The sequence below is a fragment of the Scyliorhinus torazame genome, chromosome 18, assembly GCF_047496885.1.
Source record: "Scyliorhinus torazame isolate Kashiwa2021f chromosome 18, sScyTor2.1, whole genome shotgun sequence".
Taxonomy (NCBI): Eukaryota; Metazoa; Chordata; class Chondrichthyes; order Carcharhiniformes; family Scyliorhinidae; genus Scyliorhinus; species Scyliorhinus torazame.
Window position 1 is genome coordinate 83,715,811 of NC_092724.1, and position 18,477 is coordinate 83,734,287.

Consider the following 18,477-nt stretch of genomic DNA (forward strand, 5'->3'; position numbering starts at 1 on the left):
ATCTTATAAACCTCTATCAAGTCGCCCCTCATCCTTCTCCGCTCTAATGAGAAAAGGCCTAGCACCCTCAACCTTTCCTCGTAAGACCTACTCTCCGTTCCAGGCAACATCCTGGTAAATCCCCTTTGCACCTTTTCCAAAGCTTCCACATCCTTCCTAAAATGAGGCGACCAGAACTGTACACAGTACTCCAAATGTGGCCTTACCAAAGTTTTGTACAGCTGCATCATCACCTCACGGCTCTTAAATTCAATCCCTCTGTTAATGAACGCGAGCACACCATAGGCCTTCTTCACAGCTCTATCCACTTGAGTGGCAACTTTCAAAGATGTATGAACATAGACCCCAAGATCTCTCTGCTCCTCCACATTGCCAAGAACTCTACCGTTAACCCTATATTCCGCATTCATATTTGTCCTTCCAAAATGGACAACCTCACACTTTTCAGGGTTAAACTCCATCTGCCACTTCCCAGCCCAGCTCTGCATCCTATCTATGTCTCTTTGCAGCCGACAACAGCCCTCCTTACTATCCACAACTCCACCAATCTTCGTATCGTCTGCAAATTTACTGACCCACCCTTCAACTCCCTCATCCAAGTCATTAATGAAAATCACAAACAGCAGAGGACCCAGAACTGATCCCTGCGGTACGCCACTGGTAACTGGGATCCAGGCTGAATATTTGCCATCCACCACCACTCTCTGACTTCTATCGGTTAGCCAGTTCGTTATCCAACTGGCCAAATTTCCCACTATCCCATGCCTCCTTACTTTCTGCATAAGCCTACCATGGGGAACTTTATTAAATGCCTTACTAAAATCCATGTACACTACATCCACTGCTTTACCTTCATCCACATGCTTGGTCACCTCCTCAAAGAATTCAATAAGATTTGTAAGGCAAGACCTACCCCTCACAAATCCGTGCTGACTATCCCTAATCAAGCAGTGTCTTTCCAGATGCTCAGAAATCCTATCCTTCAGTACCCTTTCCATTACTTTGCCTACCACCGAAGTAAGACTAACTGGCCTGTAATTCCCAGGGTTATCCCGAGTCCCTTTTTTGAACAGGGGCACGACATTCGCCACTCTCCAATCCCCTGGTACCACCCCTGTTGACAGTGAGGACGAAAAGATCATTGCCAACGGCTCTGCAATTTCATCTCTTGCTTCCCATAGAATCCTTGGATATATCCCGTCAGGCCCGGGGGACTTGTCTATCCTCAAGTTTTTCAAAATGCCCAACACATCTTCCTTCCTGACAAGTATTTCCTCGAGCTTACCAATCTGTTTCACACTGTCCTCTCCAACAATATCGCCCCTCTCATTTGTAAATACAGAAGAAAAATACTCATTCAAGACCTCTCCTATCTCTTCAGAATTAATACACAATCTCCCGCTACTGTCCTTGATCGGACCTACCCTCGCTCTAGTCATTCTCATATTTCTCACATATGTGTAAAAGGCCTTGGGGTTTTCCTTGATCCTACCCGCCAAAGATTGTTCATGCCCTCTCTTAGCTCTCCTAATCCCTTTCTTCAGTTCCCTCCTGGCTATCTTGTATCCCTCCAATGCCCTGTCTGAACCTTGTTTCCTCAGCCTTACATAAGTCACCTTTTTCCTCTTAACAAGACATTCAACCTCTCTTGTCAACCATGGTTCCCTCACTCGACCATCTCTTCCCTGCCTGACAGGGACATACATATCAAGGACACGTAGCACCTGTTCCTTGAACAAGTTCCACATTTCACTTGTGTCCTTCCCTGCCAGCCTATGTTCCCAACTTATGCACTTCAATTCTTGTCTGACAACATCGTATTTACCCTTCCCCCAATTGTAAACCTTGCCCTGTTGCACGTACCTATCCCTCTCCATTACTAAAGTGAAAGTCACAGAATTGTGGTCACTATCTCCAAAATGCTCCCCCACTAACAAATCTATCACTTGCCCTGGTTCATTACCCAGTACTAAATCCAATATTGCCCCTCCTCTGGTCGGACAATCTACATACTGTGTTAGAAAAGCTTCCTGGACACACTACACAAACACCACCCCATCCAAACTATTTGATCTAAAGAGTTTCCACTCAATATTTGGGAAGTTAAAGTCGCCCATGACTACTACCCTATGACTTCTGCACCTTTCCAAAATCTGTTTCCCAATCTGTTCCTCCACATCTCTGTTACTATTGGGGGGCCTATAGAAAACTCCTAACAAGGTGACTGCTCCTCTCCTATTTCTGACTTCAACCCATACTACCTCAATAGGGTGATACTCCTCGAACTGCCTTTCTGCAGCTGTTATACTATCTCTAATTAATAATTAATAATGGAGGGCATGTCTTATGAAGAAAGGTTGTGGGAGCTAGGGCTTTTCTCATGGGGCGAAGAAGGAAGAGAGGTGACTTGATAGAGGTGTACAAGGTGATGAGAGGAATGGATAGAGTCGCCAGAGACTTTTCCCCAGGGCGGAAATGGCTGTCATGATGGGACATAATTTTAAGGTGATTGGAGAAAGGTGTAGGGGAGATGTCAGAGGTAGGTTCTTTACACAGAGAGTGGTGAGCGCGTGGAATGCACTGCCAGCGGAGGTGGTGGAGTCAGTCATTAGGGATATTTAAGCGACTCTTGGACAGGTACATGGACGGCAGTAAATTGAAGGGGCATAGGTTAGGTTGATCTTAGGTTAGGATAAATGGTTGGCACAACATCGTGGGCTGAAGGGCCTGTACTGTGCTGTACTATTATATGTTCTAGAATCAGCCAGGGCACAAGGGGCTGAGCGCCCGGTGTTGGTACTATACAGTGCAGAGAGCTTCAGGTCACCTGAGTTGCAACATGGTGGAGACCTTGAAGCTAAATTCAGTGTCAGAAAAGCTGGTCAGGTGAGTGTCCGGATGAAGAGTACGGTAGGTCCCACAGTGATAATTTTACTGGCATACCCTGCTTGTGTGAAGGGGTGGGGTAATATGGTATTTTCAAACAGTTCAGAGCGGACTCTTTCCAAATGAGATTTTCAATCCCAGAACCTGAAGGCCTAATCGTAGGGGTTATCCTGACAATAGCTAGTGGTGTTCACAGGACGAACAAGAGAATCACAATCTCCTCCTGACATTTCCCCAGAATGCTGCTCTGGGACTGTAGGATCACTCCTTCTATAATTCAAATCCCATTTTCCAACCTTTTCCCTGTACTCTTTAATATTCTTGCTTTCCAAATGGTTACCCAGTTCCTCTTTACATGATAATTCTACTCGGTCCCTTCTTGGTTGTTTCTGGTAAAACACTCATTGTGAAAACACCTCCTCTAACTTCACCCTTTGTTCTTATATTGATATTGTTTGGTTTGCAACCTTGTGTTACTGATCCATGAAGCAAGCTTTTGCTGTTTACCTTCCCAAGTTTCTTCAGATTTTCTATCTTTCTGTTATTGTGGAAAAAAAAACAATTATTAAAAGCCTTTCTTCTCAACTATAACCCTGCTATCAACCTGGCAAATAATTCCTATCCACTTTTCAAGACTCCAATATCCCTTCTGTAATGTGTGCCCAGACCTCTAACAGGGGCCTACTGGTGTTAAATTTAACATTGTGACCTTACTTTTGTATATAATGCCCTGATACAACTGACCAAGGAAACCATGGTCTTTTCCGTATGTGCACCCCACCTATAACACAGATGGAAAACAATGTATTCATCATTTGCACATTGTGGATGCTGCATTGTTACATAACATCCCACAGCAGTCTTTAAAGATTGGAGGTGAGCAGAAGATCTCCTGCTCTGCACATGGCTCTATAAGAGGCCTAGCAGCATAGGCCCACTCCCCTGAAGTACAGTCTGGGTGAAGCAGGTTGTCACTCAGTTCGGGCAAGATGTCAAACTCTGATGTGGTGTAAAGGATCCCACAGCATATTTCAAAGTACAGCAGGGGAGTTTTGGGTGAACTAGCAAAATTTATAACTCAACTAACATCTCGAGACCAGATTTCCTCGTCATTTTTGGGTGCTTATCATAGACAATGTGGCGGTTAGGGTTCCTACATTATAATAGCGAATACACGTGAAATGTATTTCATTGGCTGTGCAATGCTTTGGGATGTCCAGAGGTTGTGAAAGGTGATACACAAATGTATCCTTTACTGCAATAATTGGGCTTTCACCACAACACACACACACACACTCAGGCAAGGATGATCATCAGTGGTCAGGTAGAGTGACCTGGAGATAACAACAATATTCGGACTGCACACTCTTCTGGAAGTCTAAACAACTTGTGCAGACTTGTACCCTGAACTTGGGCTTTATTGCCATCATCTCAACAGAGCCTCTAAGCAAATCTAAATAAACAGAGAGCATCTCTGGTAAAATAAAGGAATTTCATGGAAATGTTGACAGTTGGAAGCCAATATCTAAAGCAATTGTTAGTGTGGTTGATACATAATTACAAAGCTACAGATCATAATATTTGCAGGTGAGGGGAACTCAACATTCAGACAGAAGGTGGGAGTCAGCAATATGAGTCTATGCAGGCGCAGGCATAAATCTCTTTTTAAGTGGTCCCTAGTGCAGAGCTCTCTGTGGCAAGGCAGGTTATTGGGGGGATTCAAAATGTGTGCTACTGAGGGGTGGAAGCTCAGCAGTGAAATATTTACCCCTTGCTAAAACAATCAATGGTCTGCATCTCCTGAAGTAGATTTGCTTTCCGTCACTTTGCTTGGTTTTCATTGCCCAAAGGAAGGTTGCTGAGGTTATTGGTTGCTTGAGTACCCAAGTGGATGTTGGTGGGAGGGGGAATGCCAAGCATGCGTCTTGTGGAGGTACTACAGCGAGACGACAAAGCTGAGATGCTGTGAGCTAGTGTCAACTTCTCCATCAAAGGAATACATATCTTCAGTTCACCAGCTAATGAGATGAGTCAGGAGCAGCGTGGAAGGGAGAGGTATGGGGTAGCTGTTGATTCCAATTACTGGGAGGCTGGTCTCTCTGTTGTCCTTGGCTCTCAGCACGTGGAGTGTAAGGAGGGGGTTGGTCCTGTTTGGAAGGGCAGAGAACAGGAAATTAGAATCGTAAATACTTGTGGAAACAGTTTTAAGAATGAGGAGGGGTATTGAACAAAAGCCATGGCTCTCAATCATAATTCCCCCACCACCCCTCATGCCAGGTCTGGTGGAAACAGGGCTGAGATGGCAGGAGGATGGAGGGGCAGTTCAAACAAGGCTTACCGACTCTGCTGCCTTCCCAATATAAACCTGTTCTTTTGAGCCGGTGTGGGGGTCACGTGCAGTTTGGCATGGTGATCAGGTGCCAAGGACGTGGATAGAAGCAGGAAGCATTGAAGGGCTCATCCCCAGACCAAGACATGTTAAAGAACTCCAGGTAGATAGGCTTCCCTGCGGGCTGGGTGATCTCCCCCGGTGTTACAAGGAAGCATTTGGCCTCTCAAGGCCAAGAGGTCCCTCTGTACAACCAACTTAGCTAGGAGTTAGAAACCTCCCAACTCACGTAGTCTTCCTGCTGACAGCTGGAGACTGAACCCCCGAATCACTAGCAATGGCCTCCTGCTACTGAATTCTGGAAACTATAACCTAAAAAAAAAAAATCCTCTAACCTGACAGCCACAGGCCAATGTGCTACAAGATAAGACTAAACTTTCTTAAAGGGACACTCACATGACACTTCTCCCCAAGAAAAAAAATAAATCATCAACTTCAAAGATGGTTTCATTTTTCACCTTTTCACTTGCCCATTCCTAACATTTGACAATAAACATACATACATTTTAAAACATCAAAACAGGCAAACATTTACAATAATAGTCCATTTTAGTTCTTTGCCTTCCACCATCGAATCTGCTTCTCTTCATCACATTCGTGACAAAGCATCGGCTATGTTTTCTTATCCTACCGCATGTATAAGTTTTAAATTAAATGGCTGTAATAATAAACTCCATTGAAACAGTTCGGTAATTTTATTTTGGAATTTCTCCCAAAACGTCAATGGATGATGATCAGCATATTGTTTCAGACGAATTGCTGGTAACATAAATGTTAAAATGTTGCAAAGCCTGCACCAAGCTCAAAGTCCTTTTCAATTGTTGAATGCTTCCTCTGGTGATCATTTAATTTTTTGGAAAAATACCCATTAGGCCGCTCTAGTCCTTCGTCGTCTTCTTGCAAGAGCACAGCACCCACGCCAACATCACGATATGGTTTTGAATGGTTTTGCATAATTTGGGGTGGCCAACACAGGAGCAGTGGTTAACGCAGCCTTCAGGCCATCAAATGCCTGTTGACACTCTGTCGTCCACTGAAATTTGCTACACTGCTTCAGCAAGTCCGTCAGTGGAGCAACCATGCTGCTAAAATTCGGCACAAATTTATGGTAAAAAACACTTATGCCAAGATATCTCATTATTTCCCTTCGTGCCGAGAGCATTGGAATTCCCCAATAACTTTTGTTTTCACATCCCATGGGGCCATTTGTCCATGTCCAATTATATGGCCAAGGAACGTGACTTGGGCTTTTCCAAACTCACTTTTGGCTAGGTTTACCACCAAACCCGCCTCCTGAAGTCGATCGAATAATTCCATCAGATGTTTCAAATATTCTTTCCATGCCTGACTAAAAATCACCAGATCGTCTATTTACACCGCACAACTGGGTAATCCTGAAATGACTTTGTTAGTTAACCGTTGAAATGTGGCTAGGGCGTTTTTCATGCCAAATGGCATAACTTTGAATTGGTATAGACCATCTGGAGTCACAAAAGCTGAAATCTCTTCCGCCTTTTCGGACAAAGGTTCCTGCTAGTAAACTTTGCGTAAATCCAGTTTGGAGATAAAAGTGGATTGTCCCATCTTCTCAATGCAGCCCTCCAACCATGGGTTTGGATAAGAGTCTGTTTTGGCAACTGTATTAACCTTTCTATAATCCAGACACAATCGTTGGGTACTGTCCAATTTTCATACCATCACTATGGGTAAGCTCCACTCGCTGCAACCCACTTCAATTCTGCCATTTACAAGCATACCTTCAATTTCTTTTTGATCCTGTGCTGATTTTAGACAGTTAATTCTATATGGATGTTGTTTAATTGGAACAGCATTTCCCACATCTACATCATGTAGGATGTAGGGCAGCACAGTAGCACAGTGGGTAGCACTGTTGCTTCACAGCTCCAGGATCCCAGGTTCGATTCCCGGCTTGGGTCACTGCCTGTGCGGAGTCTGCACGTTCTCCCAGTGTCTGCGTGGGTTTCCTCAGGGTGCTCCGGTTTCCTCCCACAAGTCCCGAAAGACGTGGTGTTAGGTGAATTGGATATTCTAAATTCTCCCTCCATGTACCTGAACAGAAGCCGGAATGTGGCGACTAGGAGCTTTTCACGGTAACTTCATTGCAGTGTTAATGTAAGCCTACCTTACATAAAGATTATTATTATTATGTATAACCATTTTAGGGCTTCCAGTGACGACGATGTGCTGAGCAGTCGCACGTCAGGTGCCAAAAAAGATGCAGTAACTCATTCTCCAACTTTAGTAAGTCAGAGGAAGGAAGAAAGAGAGGGGGAATACAAGAAAAAGTGCCCGGAAAAAGCCAAACTAGAGACCGAGCAGAGACCAGGAGTGGAAGGGGCCAGGAACGACCACACTCAACCGAGCCAACCAGTGCACGAGACAGCGCAGCGCAAGTTTCACCGAAGCAAAAGAAGCAAGGCAGACACAAATAAGCACCTGGGGGATTGGGAAGCATCCTTCACCGAGGCATTGAGGGAGCACCAACAGGAGATAAAAGCAGAGGTAAAAGCGGTGGCTGAGACCCTGGCCCAAAGACAGCTCGCCCTGAGCAGAGCGGCGAAGAGACTTGAAGCCCAAGAGGCGACCATCAACTGACCAGAGTGATCGGATCATAGCACTGGAGAAGGAAGTGGCGAGGTTGGTCACAACGCAGGGCAGTCTGATGGGTAAAGTCGAGGATCAGGAGAACCACTCAAGAAGGTAAAACCTGCGGATTGTGGGCCTACCAGAGGGAATCAAAGGCAGGGACCTCAAGGTACATGTGACCGAGATGCCGGGCAACCTGGTAGGAAGAGAAACTTTCCCCAACCCACCAGAAATAGACCCCGGTCGCTGTGCCCAAAACCCAAAGCTGGGGAACAGCGGTAATAGACAAACTGCACCGGTAACAGGACAGAGAAAGAATCCTGCGCTGGGCCAGCCAGTCCAAGAACAGTAGCCGAGAAGGACACAGAAAAACGAAATACTAGGACAATATCAGGACATTGAGGCCGACCTGGCCAGGAGACAGGCAGAGTTCAACATGGCAAAAACAGTCCTGCACAAGAATGGCGTATGCTTTATTACGCTGAACCCAGCAGGGGAATTGATAAGGAGCCCCTGGCAAGCAAAAACGATGAGCTGGCGAGGGAGGGGGGGCAGCACCTCGCTCCCCCCACCGCCGCCCCACCCCCCGCACCCCAAACACACACCGAGCGACAAGCAGCTAGCCACCTCCCGAGGGACTGCTTCGCGCGGGAGATCGTGACCTCCTTCGAAAGAGCGAGAGCAGCGCACAAGGGAAAGCGAAGTGGCAAGCGAGAGGATTGCAGGGTAAGAAAGGAAAGAACGGGCAGGATAGTTCCTGCAGAGAGCAGGCGAGGTAGAAACGAGACAGTAACTCCTGGGAGGGGGGGTCACTGCACTAGCGGGAAGGTTAGCGGCGGGAGTATGCAGCACAGCAAGGCCGCGGCCCATCCCCGACAGGGGGGACGGCGCCAGGCAAGGTGGGCGAACACACAGCGGGGATCCCTAAGAGCAAAGAGGGATAGGAGCTGGGGGAAGGGAGACAAAGAGGGGGGAAGCATAGGATAGGGGGGGGGGGAAGAAAAGGGAGAGGAAGGAGGGACTGGGGGTGTGGGATGGACAAAGGCAGAGAGATAAAAATAGGACCAGTGCGAGAGCTGCAATATGGCTACAAAGGGCCGCAACCAGGGGCCCGGATAAAAGAAGCACTGCAAACAAACACCCAATAGTCTCTGGGCGAAGGAAGACCCCGAAGTACAGGGTCAGATCCACATGGCAGACGTACTGTTGGTGGCCATGTTGGGTGCTCCAGAGTGCAGAGACCCGACAACATGGGGAGCGCAGAGACTTCCGGTTGCAGCGATGCGGAGCTAAGCCGCACATTTCGGCGGCTCCCGTTAGAACGGACTTTTGGGCTCTCCGGAGAAGCCCCAACGGAAATATTTTGACCAATTCCCATGTGGGAAGGTGAGAGCAAGGTCCCCCTTCCATCGTGTATTGAGGGGACCAGAAGTGGAACGGAGGAAAAAGTGGCTTTTTAGCAGCGGCAGAAACGAGGGGGAAAAAACAAGATGGCGGAGGCCGGAGATCGAGCAGCATGGGGGCCGGACCAGCAGAAGTTTCTCAGGCGCTGCGTGGAGGAGCTTAAAAAGGAGGTGCTGGCGCCAATGCTGATGGCGATCGAGGGGCTGAAGGAGACCCAGAAGGCCCAGGAGGTAGAGCTCCGAGAGGTGAGGGACAAAACCAACGAGAACGAGGACGAGATCTTGGGCTTGGCGGTGAAGATGGAGGCGCACAAGGCGCTGCACAAGAGGTGGGCAGAGAGATTAGAGGTCCTGGAGGACAGGTCGAGGAGGAAGAATCTCCGGATTCTGGATCTCCCTGAAGGGGTGGAGGGGGCCGACCCTGGGGCGTATGTGAGCACGATGCTCCATTCGCTGATGGGTGCGGAGGCCTCTCCGAGCCCCCTGGAGCTAGAAGGGGCTCACCGGGTCCTGGCGAGGAGACCCAAGGCCAGCGAGCCGCCAAGGGCGATAGTGGCGAGGTTCCATCGTTTCACGGACAGAGAGAGTGTCCTGAGATGGGCCAAGAAAGAGCGGAGCAGCAGATGGGAGAATGCGGTGATCCGAGTCTACCAGGACTGGACCGCGGAGGTGGCAAAGAGGAGAGCTGGCTTCAACCGGGCCAAGGCGGTGCTGCGTATAAAGAGGGTGAGATTCGGAATGCTGCAGCCAGCGCGACTGTGGGTCACGTACCAGGACCGACACCACTATTTTGAAACGCCAGAAGAGGCTTGGACCTTTATCCAAACGGAAAAATTGGACTCAAACTGAGGGTCTGTGGTTGTGGGGGAGATGTTGACTGTATACAGGGTTGTAAATATGGGTAAAGAATGTTTCACGGGTGGGATGATGGATGTGGATGGAGGAAGAGCTTTGATGGGGAGACTGTGAGGAATGTGGGCGCCAGTGCTGGAAGGAGGTGAGACCCGGGGATGGGGGAATTGGGATAAGGCCGCAACAGGAGCTGCGCCACAGGCTGGCTCAGGAAAGCGCGGGCTTTTTCCCGCGTTAGGGAAGGGCGGGAGGGGGGGGGGATGGAGGAGCGCAAGGAGGAGGAGGGATTGCCACACGGGGGGGGGGGGGGGGTAAACGGGAAGGCGGAGATGGCTAGTCGGCGGGGGGTGGGGGGGAAGCCCCCCAATCCGGCTGATCACGTGGAATGTGAGGGGCCTAAATGGGCCGGTTAAGAGGGCTCGAGTGTTCGCGCACTTAAAGGGACTGAAGGCAGACATGGTCATGCTTCAGGAGACACATCTGAAGGTGGCAGATCAGGTCAGGTTAAGAAAGGGATGGGTAGGACAGGTATTCCATTCGGGGTTGGATGCGAAGAATAGAGGGGTGGCAATACTGGTGGGGAAGCGGGTGTCGTTTGAGGCCAGGGACATAGTAGTGGAAAATGGAGGTCGATACGTGAGGTGAGCGGTAGGTTGCAGGGGACGTGGGTGGTATTGGTAAATGTATACGCCCCGAACTGGGACAATGCTGGATTCATGAAGCGTATGTTGGGGCGTATTCCGGACGTGGAGGTAGGAAGCTTGATAATGGGAGGGGATTTCAACACGGTGTTGGACCCAGCACTGGATCGCTCCAGATCTAGGACCGGAAAGAGGCCGGCTGCGGCCAAGGTGCTTAGAGGGTTTATGGACCAGATGGGGGGAGTGGATCCGTCGAGATTTGCCAGGCCTTTGGCCAGAGAATTTTCTTTTTTCTCCCACGTACACAAAGCCTACTCCCGGATAGATTTTTTTGTTCTGGGCAGGGCATTGATCCCGAAAGTGGAGGGAACGGAGTATTCGGCCATTGCCATTTCAGACCACGCCCCGCACTGGGTGGAACTAGAGTTGGGAGAGGAGAATGACCAACGCCCGCTGTGGCGGTTGGATGTGGGACTGCTGGCAGGCGAGGAAGTGTGTGGGAGGGTGCGGGGGTGCATTGAAAGGTATTTGGAGGCCAACGACAACGGGGAGGTGCAGGTGGGAGTAGTATGGGAGGCGCTGAAGGCGGTGGTCAGGGGAGAGTTAATCTCCATCAGGACTCATAGGGAGAAGAGAGAGGGCAGGGAAAGGGAGAGGTTAGTGGGGGAGATTTTAAGAGTGGACAGGAGATATGCAGAGGCCCCTGAAGAGGGACTACTCAGGGAGAGGCGAAGTCTCCAGACGGAGTTCGACCTGTTGACCACAGGGAAGGCAGAGGCACAGTGGAGGAAGGCACAGGGGGCGATGTATGAGTATGGGGAGAAGGCGAGCCGGATGCTGGCACATCAGCTCCGTAAGAGGATGGCAGCGAGGGAGATAGGTGGAGTCAAGGATGGAAGGGGAACTACGGTGCGGAGTGCGGTGAAAGTAAATGAGGCATTCAAGGCCTTATATGAGGAGCTGTACAGATCCCAGCCCCCAGCGGGAGAAGAGGGGATGCGACGATTCTTGGGCCAACTGAGGTTCCCGAGGGTGGAGGAGCAGGAGGTGGCTGGTTTGGGGGCGCCAATTGGGTTGGAGGAGCTGATTAAAGGACTGGGGAGCATGCAGGCAGGGAAGGCCCCGGGACCGGATGGGTTCTATAGGAAGTACGTAGACCTGTTAGCCCCGTTGCTGGTGAGGACTTTCAATGAGGCAAGGGAGGGGGGGGACCCTGCCCCCGACAATTTCGGAGGCGATGATCTCTTTGATCCTGAAGCGGGATAAGGACCCACTGCAATGTGGGTCGTACAGGCCGATCTCGCTCCTCAACTTGGATGCCAAGTTGCTGGCAAAAGTGCTGACTACGAGGATCGAGGACTGTGTCCTGGGGGTGATTCCCGAGGACCAGACGGGATTTGTAAAGGGCAGGCAGCTAAACACCAATGTGCGGAGGCTCCTAAACGTGATTATGATGCCATCGGTGGAGGGAGAGGCGGAGATAGTGGCAGCTATGGACGCGGAGAAGGCCTTTGACCGCGTAGAGTGGGAGTATCTCTGGGAAGTGTTGCGGAGGTTTGGGTTCGGGGGAGGGTTTATTAGCTGGGTTAGGCTCCTATATAGAGCCACAGTGGCGAGTGTGGTTACGAATCGGCGGAGGTCGGAGTATTTTCGGCTGTATCGAGGGACGAGGCAGGGGTGTCCCCTGTCCCCTGTTGTTTGCATTAGCAATTGAACCTTTGGCCATGGCATTAAGGGAGTCCAGGAAATGGAGGAGCATCGAGTGTCGCTGTATGCAGACGACCTGTTGCTGTATGTGGCGGATCCAGTGGAGGAGATGGTGGAGGTCATGCAGATTCTAAGGGAGTTTGGGGACTTTTCGGGCTATAAGCTCAATGTAGGGAAAAGTGAGCTCTTTGTGGTGCATCCAGGGGACCAGGGAAGAGGGATAGACGACCTACTGTTGCGAAGGGCGGAAAGGAGCTTTCGGTACTTGGGGATCCAGGTAGCTGGGGGGGTCCTGCTCAAACTTAATTTGACGCGGCTGGTGGAGCAGATGGAGGAGGACTTCAAACGATGGGACATGTTGCCACTCTCGCTGGCGGGCAGAGTACACTCGATTAAAATGGTGGTCCTCCCAAGGTTTCTTTTTATATTCCAGTGCCTTCCAATTGTGATCACCAAGGCCTTTTTTAAGAGGGTAGGCAGTAGCATTATGGATTTTGTGTGGGCGAATAAGACCACGAGGGTAAGGAGGGGGTTTCTGGAGCATAGTAGAGATACAGGAGGGCTGGTGTTGCCGAATCTGGGTGGCTACTACTGGGCAGCCAATGTGCGATGATCCGTAAGTGGGTGGTGGAGGGAGAGGGGGCAGCACGGAAGAGGTTGGAGATGGCGTCCTGCAAAGGAACGAGCCTGGGGGCTCTGGTGACAGCACCGCTGCCGCTCTTGCCGACAAGGTACACCACGAGTCCGGTGGTGGCGGCAACGCTAAAGATCTGGGGCCAGTGGAGACGACACAGGGGTGCGATGGGAGCCTCGGTGTGGTCCCCGATCGGGGTAACCATCGGTTTGTCCCAGGAAGGATGGACGGGGGGTTTCAGAGCTGGCATCGGGCAGGGATTAGAAGAATGGTGGACCTGTTCATTGATGGGACGTTTGCGAGCCGAGGGGCGCTGGAGGAGAAGTTTGGGCTACCCCCGGGAAACACGTTCAGGTACATGCAAGTGAGGGCGTTTGTGAGGCGACAGGTGAGGGAATTTCCGTTGCTCCCAGCACAGGGGATTCAAGACAGGGTGATTTTGGGTGTATGGGTTGGAGAGGGCAAGGTGTCGGCGATATACCAGGAGATGAAAGAGGGGGAGGCTTTGGTAGAGGAGCTGAAGGGTAAATGGGAGGAGAATCTGGGGGAGGAGATTGAAGAGGGTTTGTGGGCTGATGCCCTGAGTAGGGTTAATTCTTCTTCCTCATGTGCCAGGCTTAGCCGGATACAGTTCAAGGTTATTCACAGAGCGCATATGACAGGGGCGAGGCTGAGTAGGCTCTTTGGGGTGGAGGACATATGTGGAAGGTGCTCAGGAAGCACGGCTAATCACGCCCATATGTTCTGGTCGTGCCCGGCACTGGATGGGTTCTGGACAGGTGTTGCGAGAACTATATCTAAGGTGGTGAAAGTCCAGGTCAAGCCAAGTTGGGGGCTAGCCCTATTTGGAGTGGCGGACGAGCCGGGAGTGCAGGAGGCGAAAGAGGCCGGCATTCTGGCCTTTGCGTCCCTGGTAGCCCGGCGAAGGATCTTGTTAGTTTGGAAAGATGCAAAGCCCCCCAGTGTGGAAGCCTGGATAAATGACATGGCAGGGTTTATCAAGTTGTAGAGGATAAAGTTTGCCTTGAGAGGGTCTGCGCAGGGGTTCTCCAGGCGGTGGCAACCGTTCCTAGATGATCTCGCGGAGCGTTAGATGAAGTTCGGTCAGCAGCAACCCGGGGGGGGACATCTCTTTTGGGGGGGGGGGGGGGGAGAAAGAGGGGGGGGGGGATGGGGAAGGGGGGTTTTCCTGGGAGCACTTGAGCAAGAAAATACATAAATGTTCAGGAAAGTTGATATGTGCGGGAGGAATCCAATGTACAAAGTTCTGTATTATGTCGATTTCATATGTTTATGTCTTGCTATGCGACTTTCCTTTTCTTTTCTTTTTGTTACGGGGGGGGGGGGGGGCGGGGTTTGTATGGTTGAAAATATTGTTGAAAAATTCTTAATAAACATATATATTTTTTAAAAACATGGGGAGAGCAGTGACAGCAGCCATCTTGGACAGCCCCCTGACAGAGGGAAAGCCCGGAGTGCAGGGACGCGTCTACCAGGTAAACATGGTTAATCCCGCAGGAGCGGGGGACAAATACCCTACCAGGATAGTCACCTGGAATGTCAGGGGATTCCAGGGGCGTCATTCTCCGACCCCCCAGCGGGTCGGAGAATGGCCGTTGGCCGCCGTGAATCCCGCCCCCGCCAGTTGCCGAAGTCTCTGGTACCGGAGATTGGGCGGGGGCGGGAATCGGGCCGCGCCGGTTGGCGGGCCCCCCCGCTCAATTCTCCGGCCCGGATGGGCCGAAGTCCCACCGAGAAATTGCCTGTCCCGCCGGCGTAAATTAAAGTAGGTATTTACCGGCGGCGTGGGTGGGCTCCGGGGTCCGGGGGGGGGGGGGGGGGGTGATCGGACCCCGGGGGGGGGGGGGGTGCCCCCACGGTGGCCTGGCCCGCGATCGGGGCCCACCAATCCGCGGGCGGGCCTGTGCCGTGGGGGCACTCTTTCCCTTCCGCCTCCACCACGGCCTCCACCATGGTGGAGGCGGAAGTGACTCCCTCCACTGCGCATGCACGGGAAACTGTCAGCGGCCGCTGACACTCCCCCGCATGCGCCGCCCGGGGATGTAATTTCCGCGCCAGCTGGCGTCGGGCCGCCCCAAAGGTGCAGAATTCTCCGCACCATTAGGGGCCAAGCCCTCACCTTGAGGGGCTAGGCCCGTGCCGGAGTGATTTCCGCCCCGCAGGCTGGCGGGAAAGGACTTCGCCAGGCGACGCATGTGCGGGAGCGTCAGCGGACGCTCACGGCATCCCCGCGCATGCGCAGTGGAGGGGGTCTCTTCCGCCTCCGCCATAGTGGAGACCATGGTGAAGGCGGAAGAAAAAGAGTGCCCCCACTGCAGAGGCCCGCCCGCTGATCGGTGGGCCCCGATTGCGGGCCAGGCCACTGTGGGGGCACCCCCACCGGGGCCAGATCACCCCGCGCCCTCCCCCAGCACCCCGGAGCACGCCCACGCCGTCTGCTCCCGCCGGTACGGTAGGTGGTTCAATCCACGCCGGCTGGCGAGGGTTGGCAGCGGCGGGACTTTGGCCCATCGCGGGCCGGAGAAACACCGGGGGGAGCCCGCCGACCAGCATGGTGCGATTCCCGCCCCCGCCGATTCTCTCGTGGCAGAGAATTCGGGACACGGCGGGGGCGGGATTCATGCCAGCTCCCGGCGATTCTCCGACCCGGCGGGGGGGTCGGAGAATCGCGCCCATGGTTTTTGACCTGCTCTCCATGAGGAACGCAGTGCACCAAATCCGCCAGGCACGGAGGAGCCAAGATGAACATGGAGACAAAGCCAGCCGCCTGCTGGCACACCAGCTGAGAAAGCAGGCAGTCACTAGAGAGGAGACAACAGAGGCAGATTAGAAACAGACCCAGAAAAGGGCAACACAACCTTCAAGGCTTTTTACAGAGGGCTGTATACCTCAGAGCCCCAACAGGGGACTCGGGGATGAAACAGTCCCTCGACGGATTGGACATGCCAGTTGTGGAGGAGGACAGAAAAAGGGGCTTGGAAGCACCACCAGAACTGGGAGAGATCAGGAAAGTATTAGTTCCATGCAGGCGGGTTCCCGGCTGACATCTACAAAATATCCACGACAGCACTGGCCCCACACCTGCAGGAGATGTTCACAGACTCGCTGGCTAGGGGCACACTGCCACCTACACTAGCACAGGCCGCAATCTCGTATCATACCCAAGAAAGACAAAGACCCAACAGAGTGCGGGTCATACAGACCCATCTCGCTACTAAACGTAGACACCAAAATACTGGCCAAGATCCTAGCCAAAAGGCTGGAGAACTGCATTCCAGATGTGGCCGCAGAAAACAAACGGGCTTTGTCAAAGGTGGACAGCTAACATTGAACATCAGGCACGATCATGACCTCAGCTTGGGGAGAGAACACCCAGAGGTGATCATCTCCCTGGACGCAGAAAAGGCCTTTGACAGGTCGAATGGAAGCGCCTCATAAAGGTATTGGAGCGCACTGTCAGTGTGGAGTTTCCACATTCTCCCAGTGTTTACGTGCGTTTCGCCTCCACAACCCAAAGATGTGCAGGGTTGGCCATGCTAAATTGCCCCTTAATTGGAAAAAATTAATTGGGTACTCTTAAATTTAGTTTTTAAAAATAGAGGTACTGGGGCGGTTCGGGCTTGGATCAGGGTTCACCTCAAAGAACAAAGAACAAAGAAATGTACAGCACAGGAACAGGCCCGTCGGCCCTCCAAGCCCGTGCCGACCAAACTGCCCGACTAAACTTTACCTCCTGGGTAAAGCTCCTGTACAACGCTCCCATGGCGAGCTTAGGGAAAAACAACACCAGCTCCCAGTCCTTCTAGCTGCACAGGGACACCAGGCAGGGATGCCCGCTGTAATCACTGCTGTTCGCCCGCGCGATCGAAGCACTAGCTCTCAGAACAGAGCAGCACGATAGCACAGTGGTTCGCACACTTGCCTCACAGCTCCAGGATCCCAGGTTTAGGTCACTGTCTGTGCAGAGTCTGCACGTTCTCCCAGTGTCTGCGGACATTTCCTCCGGGTGCTCCGGTTTCCTCCCACAGTCCAAAGATGTGCAGGTTAGGTGGATTGGCCATGCTAAATTTCCCTTAGTGTCCAAAAAGGTTAGGTGGGGTTACTGGGCTACGAGGATAGGGTGGAGGCGTGGGCTTAAGAGGGGTGCTCTTTCCAATGGCAGGTGCAGACTCGATGGGCCGAATGACCTCCTTCTGCACTGTAAATTCTATGATTCTAACAGCAAAAAACTGGGGGGGGGGGGGTCCAAAGTGGGGGCAGGGAGCACAGAGTCTCGCTCTGTGCAGATGACCTGCTCCTCTACATCTCGGACCCACAAAGCAGCATAGAAGGAATCATCGCGCTCCTGAAAGACTTTGGTGCCTTTTCGGGCTACAAACTCAACATGAGCAAGATCTTCCCGGTGAACCCGCAAGGGGCAGTGCTGGGGGGACTTTAAACAAGATGTCTGCAGCTTAAAAACTTCCTACGGAAGGAGACAAGGACGTACCCACGACGACCGCGACAGACGCTATTGGACGCGACAAGGAGGAAATGGGGCGAAGACCTGGGGATTGAAATAGGGGGAGGACTCTTGTGCAAAGCACTACATAGGGTCAACTCCACCTCCACGTGGGCATGACTCAAACTAACACAACTAAAGGTGGTATATAGAGCCCACTTAACAAGAACCCGAATGAATTGGTCCTTCCCGGAGGTGGAGGCCAGATGTGAACGGTGCCAAGGAGGCCCGGCCAACCACGCCCACATGTTCTGGTCTTGCCCCAGACTTGCTAGATACTGGACAGCCTTCTTCGAGGCAATGTCCAAAGTGATGGGGATGAGGTTGGAGCCGTGCCCGAACGTGCAGGTCTTCAGGGTATCAGACCAGCCAGATCGCTAAATGGGGAGGAGGGCGGACGCCCTTGCCTTTGCCTCCCTGATTGCCCGCCGTAGAATCCTGCTTGACTGGTGGTCAGCAGCACCACCGAAAGCTGCAGACTGGCTGTCCGACTTATCGAAATTTCTCCAAATGGAGAAAATCAAATTCGCCATCCGGGGGTCAGAAGATGGCTTCCTCAGGACATGGGAGCCATTCAACCAACTGATCCGGTGTTGTTCGTGGCCAACAAATAAACAAACAGATAAACAAGTAGCCCAGAAAGTCAAGAAAGGAGCCAAGACATGAAAGAAGAGAGGGAAGGGAAGGACGACCCGTTGGGGGGAGGGAAACAGTGCAAGAGGGGGTAGCCAAACAAAGTGGGAAAGAAAGGGGCGCTGCAGAGAGGGAGAGGAGGGGAGGGGGGGAAAGGGGGCAGGGATGAAGGAAGGACAGGGGGCAAGGAATAATAGAGAGGA

At 51.9% G+C, this 18,477-nt stretch overlaps 1 protein-coding gene across 3 annotated transcripts in view; it reads right to left on the minus strand.

Moving 5' to 3' along the window:
- Positions 1–4,283: 4,283 nt before the first annotated feature.
- The window catches only part of LOC140395333 (WW domain-binding protein 2-like), a 174,541-nt gene continuing 160,347 nt past the window's right edge, over positions 4,284–18,477 (minus strand). For all 3 annotated transcript variants that reach the window (XM_072482969.1, XM_072482970.1, XM_072482968.1), the window contains one exon: positions 4,284–5,033. In XM_072482969.1, the coding sequence (XP_072339070.1) occupies positions 4,905–5,033 (129 nt within the window). In that variant the 3' untranslated portion in view covers positions 4,284–4,904. The remainder of the gene's footprint in view (positions 5,034–18,477) is intronic.